General features: G+C 38.6%; 1 protein-coding gene across 1 annotated transcript; it reads left to right on the top strand.

The window, feature by feature from the left end:
• Nucleotides 1–2,839: 2,839 nt before the first annotated feature.
• Nucleotides 2,840–8,315, top strand: metap1d (methionyl aminopeptidase type 1D (mitochondrial)). Its single transcript, XM_006786703.3, has 10 exons — nt 2,840–2,889; nt 3,850–4,007; nt 4,504–4,653; nt 4,733–4,881; nt 5,032–5,074; nt 5,183–5,346; nt 5,431–5,528; nt 5,732–5,779; nt 5,865–5,943; nt 6,237–8,315. Exons 1-10 carry the CDS (start codon nt 2,850–2,852, stop codon nt 6,325–6,327), a joined length of 1,020 nt encoding a protein of 339 aa, XP_006786766.2. The 5' UTR covers nt 2,840–2,849; the 3' UTR covers nt 6,328–8,315.
• The last annotated feature ends 1,393 nt before the right edge of the window (nt 8,316–9,708 follow it).

Raw genomic sequence — 9,708 nt, 5'->3', positions numbered from 1 at the left:
ACCTCTATTCCTTGCAGCTTCACTGTTATACCTGTCTCCCTCTCAATCACACACACCTGTCCACCTGTCAAATTACAGTGTCGTCTGCAGAGACTCTTTCCTGACCTCATCTGTTTGCCTGTCCATCACCATTGCAAACCAGAAGGTGTTCAGAACAGATCCCTGAATTAATACCAACCCCAGCTTGAACCCATCTTTCACCCCTACCACACACCTCACCTGTGTCTTTTTGTCATACATGTCCTGCACCACCCTCACATACTTTTTTGCCACTCCTGCCTTCCTCATACAATACCATAGTTCCTCTCTTGGCACGCTATCATATTCCTTCTTTATTTCCATATGGTTTCTTTACAATGTGGAGAAGTTCTGTCTACACCTTCTTTTCTTTTTTGCTAAGTGCACCGTGTGCTTTTTTGAGTCTCAAAGTGAACTAAACAGTAAGTCCTGAGACTTTTAACCTTACCTTCAATAAAATAAAAAGCAATGGAATCACACAAGTTGTTTTCCAATCGCAGGATTACATAGACAATCACAGACTTCAGTGTTTGAACCACATCAGCTTAAATGAGCATATGAACGGATTTGACCACCTTTACACGTGATACTCTAATTTCCTGCTGGGTTTACTACAAACACTACTTACCAGTAAAGCCACTTACCAGTAAACCCCGCTGAAAAGCTTTACCAGTAAAACCACATGTGTGACAGTGAAGTGTGGAGATGCTTCCAGACATGTTTGTGTATTTCTATTTTACACAGCCGTTTTTGTCATTTCACTCTTTTCTTCTAACTTATACATGTCTTATACATCCATCCATCCATCCATCCATCCAAAAAAGAAGTACTGTCCTACCTGCAGGACATGAGGTCATAGACTCAGTCTTTATTTTCCATATTTACCTACATTTTTTTGAAGGACAAAAATATTTAATCACAGCAGCACCATCAGGTATAGATTTCCAACAGCAATTTCTGCAAGCTCCAACATCGCACTTGTCAATCCGCTCTACAGACAATCAGAGCGCCCTCTAGTGACATTATAGAGGAGGTGCCAGATTCACAGGCTACTGTAATTTACCAACAATAAAGCAGTGAAAAGATTTTACTATTAAGATTAAACAACTGCATATTTATGGATTTCCATTTGTTTTTTTTAATAATATTTTCTGTTATTAAAAATTAGATTTCACATTAAGTTTTCTGATTTCAGTTTTTGTTTTTAGCAGTGTCCATTGTTAATTGTACTTTCTAAAAATGGTCTTTAAAGTTATAATTTAAAGACCTTAGCAGGTCTTAAAATGAAGTAAAAACAACCATTAAGAATTACACAAATAGGACAAGAACAAAGACTTTGAGACAAACTGAATAACAAAAGGTGACACTTTATTTTGTCTGATGCAAATCTAAAGAATACTAAAATCCACTGGGAAAGGAAAGCTGAATCCAGACAGGAAACTCACTGGAAGGAAAACAGACGCTGTGAAACTAAACAATGATAAATATCAAAGAGTCTAGCAGACAGAGAGAACAGTTCTGGAGGTTGACCTTCTAGTGACATTACAGGGGCGGTGCCAGATTCACAGGCTACTGTAATTTACTAGTAATTAGGAGTTAAGAGATTTTACTATTAATATGAAACAACTGCATATTTATGGATTTTCCATTTGTTGGTTTCTAAAATAAGCTTTTACTTATTGCAACTTAGTCTTCACAATAATTTTTCTGGTTTCAGTTTTTGTTTTTATTAGTCTCCATGTGAATTGTAGTTTTTTTTTTAATTATTAGGGTTATAGTATAAAGACCTTATCAGGTAAAATTAAGTAAAAAACAACAAAGAATTGCAGTTGTGTTAAAACACACAGTACAGAACAAGCCAGCAGAACAATCGAAACATTTCAAAGACTCTGGAAAGAAAACTGGAGAAAGATGTTTCTATAGAACACAGAAAAACTGCCAGGCTGCAACTACATGACTTAATGAAGTTTGGAATTGCAGTCTCAAAGATTTCAATCACCAGAACCCTGCACAGCAATGAACTGAGAGGTTTCAGACCAAGAAAAGCTCTGCAGAAGAGATACTTCAAACCAGACTGAAGTATAATAAGGACAAGCTGGAGAAAGATACTGGAAGCGCGTCCTTTGGTCAGATTAAACTAAACTCTACTTAAACTCTACTTAAACTAAACTTAACTCTTTTGTCACAGAGATGCTGCTTATGTTTGAAGAAAAAAAGGGAGAGGAGAACAAGCCAAAGAACACCATCCAAATATTGAAACACCATGGTGAGAGTATTATCCTGTGAAGATACTTCATTTCATATGGAACTGGAAGTCCTGTCAGGGTCGAACTAATCATGAAGAAACACGGATATGTGAAGATTTTGAAAGAAAGCCTCAAGCAGTCATTGTTAAACCCGGGTCTGGGTTGTCGTATTGTCTTTCAACACAACAATGAACCAAAACATATGCAGCTCCTGGTACCTTCAGGAGACCACAGTGAACGTTGTTGACTGGCCTGCACAAAGCCCCGACTTCAATTCCACTGTAAATCATGTTAAAAACTATATCAAACAGAATTGAATATTAGCATCAGGGGAGCTAATAATTTTGACCCTGGTAAATTTGTTTTTAGTGAAATAATTTTGTTTCCGCGTGCAGTAAAATCATTCGAGTATCCAGAATATATTTGAAAAAAAAAAAAAAACTATTAACAGCCCCTTGCTCTGTTTAACAGCACTTGGGAAATACGTTTCATAGCGGGTGCTATAAATAAATAAAAATGTTTGCTTACAAAACGACAGCCGAGCACCACGTGACTCCTTAACCACGTGACCTCTGCAAGGAAAGCATGGCGGCGCGCTGTTCAGCAGGACTTGCAATATCGTCAGGTACAGCGTTGAAGCCTTTCTCATTCATTTTCCAGAATACGCACACACACTATTCATTCTTTCAGCATCAGCGAGTTCAGCATATGAAGACCACTTTAAACAAGTTAACGAGTTTCATTTGTTCCACTTCACTTAAATAATGAAGACTTTAATCTGAGTGCCTGGGAATAACATTAATTCTAAGAGGCTGCTAAATTTCCAGACCGCCAGAGAGAACCAAAAAACAGTGACACATTTACGACCATCTAGAACCAAATTAGATTTACCGTTTAACCCGCACGTCTTTGGATTGTGGGCGCAAAGCCCACGCAACATGCAGCTTCTCAAACATGGCTTTATCCATTCAGTGTTTAAGGTGATTTTATTGAAACACCCCTCAGTAGAATTAAGCCCAGTGTAAAATAAGCATATAAGACACTTAAAATAACTGCGAACTGAAAATACAAACAACAATGAACGTATCCTTATTTAAGCTAAAACGGCTCAGTTGGTATACATGAGATAGCACAGGTGTACCTATTAAAGTGGCCACTCATTATTTGTGGCTTCCAAATCTTTTCTACACAGAAGGCTGGAAAAGCTTTGTTTTTCTGACAAGACCAGGACCACAGTGCTTGAACACCGTATATGCATAATGTTCACATAGGTAACCAAAATTCAGCTTGCATCCGAACATCCAAAATGATGCTGACCTCCTTCATAAAATTCATAATGGATGCTTTTGTTTTGTTTGGGATGTTTTTGGGGTTGTCTGCATGCCAGAGAAAGTTTGAGAACCACTCTAAAAATCAGTGTTTCTTTTGCATGCCTGATGCAGTATAAAAGAAACATTGTTTCTAATAATTGCTGAAGAGGAGACTAAAGAAAGTGTGCTGAAAGTCTAAACTTCTTTGCACTTAATGAACCCTTTTTCAATTAAGAGGGCTCTCTTCATCATTGCGTTACTCTTCTTTTGTCTAGGAGTGGCCAGTTTTCTGCGCAGAGCTTGTCTGGGCAGCTGTAGTCCCCCCACAGCCTTGCTGTGTCAGCAGCATCGACGTTTCTTCTGGAGGAAGTGGAAACGTTCTCACAATGTAGTTCGTCCAGCTACTGTTAGGCCTGCCTATGCAGTACCCAAGGTACAAGTACCCTGCCTAAAATGACCCCCTTATTAGCTGAATCAACAACTGAACTTCTTATGATTCTGCTCAACATGCTGAGAGCAGTGTTTTTAATATCAGCAGTTGCAATAGACTGTAGGTAAAAGCTGAAATGTTTAGCATATGGGTATAGGGTAGGTTAAGGTTAATCAGTGGAGATGAGGGATCTTGGGACTAGTTTAGTTAGGTTAATATAAGTTTTATTTTCATGGTCAAGTATGTCAACTCTTACTAACTTATGAGAGCTTTTTATATTATTCTACTGGGGTTTTTCAGTTAGGATTAAACACAAGTTGAATTAAAAGAATTAGAGGTACTCAGAATGAGAAACACTCTTAACATCTGTCATTTGAGGAGTTTCATTATTTCTTTTGGTTTGGACTCCAGTCTCTAAGAAATAACTTAACTTTTATATTGAACTCACAAAACAGACTCATCCTTAACATCCTGTCCTGCCTCTGCTCCCTTCCTGTAGCATATTGTGCAGCCTGACTATGTGCAGACTGGACTTGTCCCAGAATGGCCAGACTACATAGAAATCAAAGACAAAGAGCAGATCGAAGGCCTGACTAGAGCATGTCAGCTGGCCAGACACGTGCTGCTCCTAGCTGGGCGCAGTCTGAAAGTAAGCATATTACTGCATGCCCTGTTTTTGTTCTCATGCCGTCGAAAACAACACGAAGATAACAGCTTGTGCCTTTCAGGTTGGTATGACAACAGAAGAAATAGACTTCATCGTGCACAAAGAGACAATCAAGCACAATGCGTACCCGTCCCCTCTCAGATACGGGGGTTTCCCCAAATCAGTCTGTACATCTGTGAACAACGTGGTCTGTCATGGCATACCTGACAGGTAAATGGGTGTTTCATTTGCTTTAGAATACTTTCCTTCCTTTTATTCTCTAACATTTAGTAAAAAACCAACATTTAAATGAATGGTGGTAATATAATTCTTTCAGTATTACACTTTTGAATAAGATTTCATTGTTAACATGTCCTGTAGTCGGCCACTTGAAGATGGAAATATCATCAACATTGATGTAACTGTAAGTTCACTCCTTTCGTAATCACCCAGAGAAACTCGCATACCATAGTGCATGTGATCAGCCAGGCCGGCAGTAATCTAATCAGTTATCACTGCCTCTTCCTGATAGGTGTATTTGGATGGTTACCATGGTGACACCTCAGAAACCTTCTTGATTGGTCAGGTCGACGAGGTTGGGAGGCGACTGGTGGAAACCGCCAGGCGTTGCAGAGATGAAGCCATCAATGCCTGCAAACCAGGTGCACAGCTTTGTGTTATTGGAAATACTATCAGGTACACACATACTCGTCAGCTGCATATCACATATAGTACTACTTTTCTTTCTTTCTTCATATATTTTTTTTGTACTGTTTACAGTGAAATAGCCCATGCCAGTGGCTTCCAAGTGTGTCCGTATTTCATTGGGCATGGAATAGGCTCCCATTTTCATTGCCATCCTGAGATTTGGCACCACGGTGAGTTTGGGTCTGTGAGGTCATAAGATAGTGGGCTTCATTCAAAAAAACGCTTTTGGTTTTATCCAAATTCACTTTTTATTTGATGTTTGCCTGTGTTGTTTCCCCTAATTTGATTCACTAAATGACCTTAACTTAAAACGTCTTCTCTTCTCAGCCTGATGCTTTTTCTTTGCCGTCACTATTCTTCTCCTTTATTTTAGCTAACGACAATGACATGACCATGGATGAAGGGATGGCTTTCACGATAGGTAAGTTACACTTTACAGTCTCTGTGTGCACATTAAGATGATGCTGTTTATGAGTGTAGGGTTACTAATATCTGTTAATCTGTAGAGCCTATACTGATGGAGGGGTCTGCAGAGTTCAGAATCTTGAAGGACAAGTGGACTGCAGTTTCTGTAGATGATAAAAGGTACACAGTGCACAAATGAAGGCCTTTTTTTAAATGACATGCTATTTCCCAACGTTCAGGTGTCAGTTATTCTGATTTCTGTGCAGATTTATTTATTTAGCACTTTAATTCGAGAAATTTAGATGCTGGTATTGCTATTTTTAAACTCTGGAGACCCAGACCTTTTCCAATCTTTACACTAAACTAAAATAATTGTCTGCTATTTCCATAAGCTGCACCCAAAAACATCAAAGCTATTCCTCTAAATGTTGATCTCTTCTTTTAAGATCTTACATGTTTGTTTTGTCCTGCAGGTCAGCTCAGTTTGAGCACACAGTGGTTATCACAGCGGACGGTGTGGATATTCTCACCAAACTGCCAGAAGAGAGCAGTGCATCAAACTGATGAGCCCTAGAGTGCCTCAGCTGAAAATCTACACTACCTTTTGGGATGACAAATGGAAGAAATAACGGAACATATTTTAATCTACACAGTTTCTATTTGTAAAGTAAAAAAAGGGCTCTAGTAAATATAAAGAACTACACGTATCGATATATTTAAGATGGCGTTGAAGTGGATCTTATTGAAGCTTGGTTTTGTGTATGAGTGAGGATTTTTAAGGTATTTAATTAAAACCTTGTTGGTTTGCTGGATCACAACATTGATCTATTTTTCTTTTTAACATGGTTAAATTTGAGCATGATGCAGTCCTCATTACAATACCTGTATCTGTTCTCTCAAGAAGACTTTCCACAGACTTAATGATGTCACAAACCCCACATTTCAGCTTCTTTGTATATTTTCTGTAAAAGATCTCTCATTGTACTCAAAATGCAGTTTCAAAGCCTTTTATTGTGACTAGGTGTCAAAATTCCTTTTTATTCTGTATTAGAGTAATTTCCGACAATTTAGTGAGACTTTTGAAACACATGCATGACATACATCAGTTAGATAAGGTTTAGTGACCTTGTTGATGACTGACGTTCTGTGGAGTATGGCCAGCAGATGGCAGCACACACCATCAGACGTTGGTTTCTCATGTGTCAGATCAGTTTGGCACATCTATTCACAGGGCCAGAGGTTTACTTCACTTGACACACAAATATTTTTGTTATATGGTCATAAACTCTTAACATCTTTGTTCACTAAATATAACAGATTCACTCACTGCACACTTCAACAACTTACACGGTGAGTGAGAGAATTTGGACAAACAAGAGGTTAAAAAATTGTGCTCAAGGCTTTAAATTCCAGGCATAGCAAAATCCTTTTGTTCGTCATTTCAAATTCCTCATCACTGTCTGCATCTTCTGTCTCCTTAGGTCCATTTAGCAGAGAAGAATAAAGCAACATTGCAGAGCTGTCTTCTCATATGTTTGAGTGTTTGAACATTATGCGTTGTTGAAAATGTAAAAGCTCATAATGCTGCTATAATTGAGGCGGCGTGTTGAACTGATGATGCTTCAGGGAGGAAAAAAAGGGAAGAGCTACTGGATTTAAGCCTGCCAGAGGGTGTTTTCACTTCCTGCCAGTGTATGATGTGTATGTGTATCTGTGTGCCCATACCAGTGCCACCTGTGGGCGAGGCAGGAAGGATTAATCAAATAAAGGTGTAGTCTGCACATGTCCAACCAGGAAATGATTCATGTCATTTTAATTGATGCGTGACACATGATAACAAGATTATATCATGATCATTTTTATGATATATATTTTTTAAAATAAAGAAAAAAATCACATGTAACGTGGCAAAGAAAGCTTTCAAAGAAGTGAAGCGGTGTTCTGTTTACTGTAGCTTTTTTTTTTTCTTCCTAACAATTCATCTGATCTTAGGGCAGGGTGTGTCGAGCTGTGTGTGTGTGAGCTGCCTGTGAATCAGTTCAAGAGTGAGGTGAACAATTCTTAGTGATTCATTTATTATAAAGCATGACACAAATCTGAAAACAATCTTTGAAGGCAAAGGGGACAGGGGGCAAGGATCAGATACAAGTGCAAGCAGAGGTGAGTAAGAGGAGAGGTTTTAGGGAGTGGCAGGCAGAGGTGTTGGTCTCTGGATCTGAATACTCTGTTCTTCACATTCTTTTCCTGCAAGTTGGGACTCATTCCTGATCTCCTTATGTGAACTGCAGTTTTCCCAATAAATCCCTGCTTGCTTTTACATTTCAAATGGAACATTGACTATTTAAAAAAAACAAAATCAAAACACTTTCTATTGTTAAAGATGTGAAATCTGTACTTTACTTACAAGTGCAAGTAAACTGTGTACATGTATTTGTGTGGCAATGCTACACCTGAGATCTAGAGAAGGGTTGCAGGAGAACTTGTTTGCTTTTTGCCACATCATCATGTGACTGTTTGTGAAACTCTTGATATGATTATAGTTGTTATAATGCAAGAGGTGGACTTTTGTCAATAGGATGCCAAAGTTTGTTATCTGTCTATGTGGGGAAAGACTGTTTTTTGTGCAATAAAGCAACATTAATCTTGTCTCAACTAGATTTGGTGTGTAGCACGTGAGTTATGCATGCAGAAAGTATTCTCTGCAATTAAAGTATTTGACAAGACCTGTTGCAACACTTCCCATTTCTGGGATTTAAAGCCAAAGTATCAAATATGTTTAAAACTGAAAATACATGTTTGTAGTGAGATGCCTGAATCTTTTGTTTAGTTTTAAACTGTTTGTTTTTCAGCTTCAGTTAATGTTTAATGTAGTCACACCAGCTCCTCATTTGGTCAGCACCTTCTCCAAGAGTACGTACAGTCTTGGTTTCTGGATGGGTGGTTGCTGAATTCTGACATTTCGTGTGCTGGGTCTGCACTGTGCAATTAGATGCGCTTTTTTTCCCCTGCAGACACACTAATGCTGACGTTAAAGGCACATCTGATGCTCATATGACATCTGCATTCCTTATTCTACATCATGATATTTACCGCCTATTGCACAAAGTTGTTCTGTCATAACTGTGGAAGTAGATTAACGTGTTATGTTTCTCAGACTTTCTCACATTCTGTCTGTGCATACCAGCATTAATGTATGTGTGTGTGTGTGTCTGTGTGTCTGTGTGAGACAGCCAGCCTGCCATATATCACATGTACCTGTGAGGATCACTGCAGAAATTCTTGGTTTCCTTGGTGCCCTCTGAATTTATGATGTTAACACAATGATCTATCACTTTCAGACTTGTGGAGGCAGATCCGTCTCACTCACTTATGCACAGATGGCGTTTATTGAATCTTTCTGACTAAGAGTCTCAGTAGGGACTTAGTCAGAACACCTAAAGGCAAAACAAAAAGAGCTGAGTTTGTTGCTCGTTATGTGAACATTCACTGTACAGGACATGTAACTACATGATGACATCGATGGAATAAACTCAGCTTCTTCAGACTGAGGTTGCAATGAGGAAAAAACAACTTTAAATTATTTTAATGTGGTTTAGCTGGGAATTTGCCAGCAGGTATTTATTGGCAATGTTTATTATTTCCATATGTTAGCATGCTAACGTTTGGCTATTGGGAGTACACAAGCCCAGTCTGTCCCTAAGATTGTAGGTATTTGGTCAAAACTACAGTCCTAGTAAAGTCAAACTTACTAGTTGGATCACAGTTAGATCCCAAAATTACAGATGTACCAAAGGCAGTTCCTCCTACAGCTGCCGGAATACGTCAGTATAATGAAAGTGACCTAGCAAACATAAAAATGAGATTGTCACCCCTTGAGCTAGAATTCATCCACACATGTTACCTAAACTACTGTGCAAAAGTCTTCAGCCAGCCCTCATTTCTTTA

This window comes from Neolamprologus brichardi, chromosome 18 (genome assembly GCF_056152115.1).
Source record: "Neolamprologus brichardi isolate AB-2024 chromosome 18, ASM5615211v1, whole genome shotgun sequence".
Lineage (NCBI taxonomy): Eukaryota > Metazoa > Chordata > Actinopteri > Cichliformes > Cichlidae > Neolamprologus > Neolamprologus brichardi.
This window is presented reverse-complemented; position numbering and strand designations above follow the sequence as displayed.

Coding starts and splice junctions, on each gene's coding strand:
- metap1d (XM_006786703.3), top strand. CDS start 2,850: ATGGCGGCGCGCTGTTCAGCAGGACTTGCAATATCGTCAG. Junction 4,882..5,031: donor TGTCATGGCATACCTGACAG/GTAAATGGGTGT, acceptor CATGTCCTGTAG/TCGGCCACTTGAAGATGGAA. Junction 5,944..6,236: donor GTTTCTGTAGATGATAAAAG/GTACACAGTGCA, acceptor TTTGTCCTGCAG/GTCAGCTCAGTTTGAGCACA.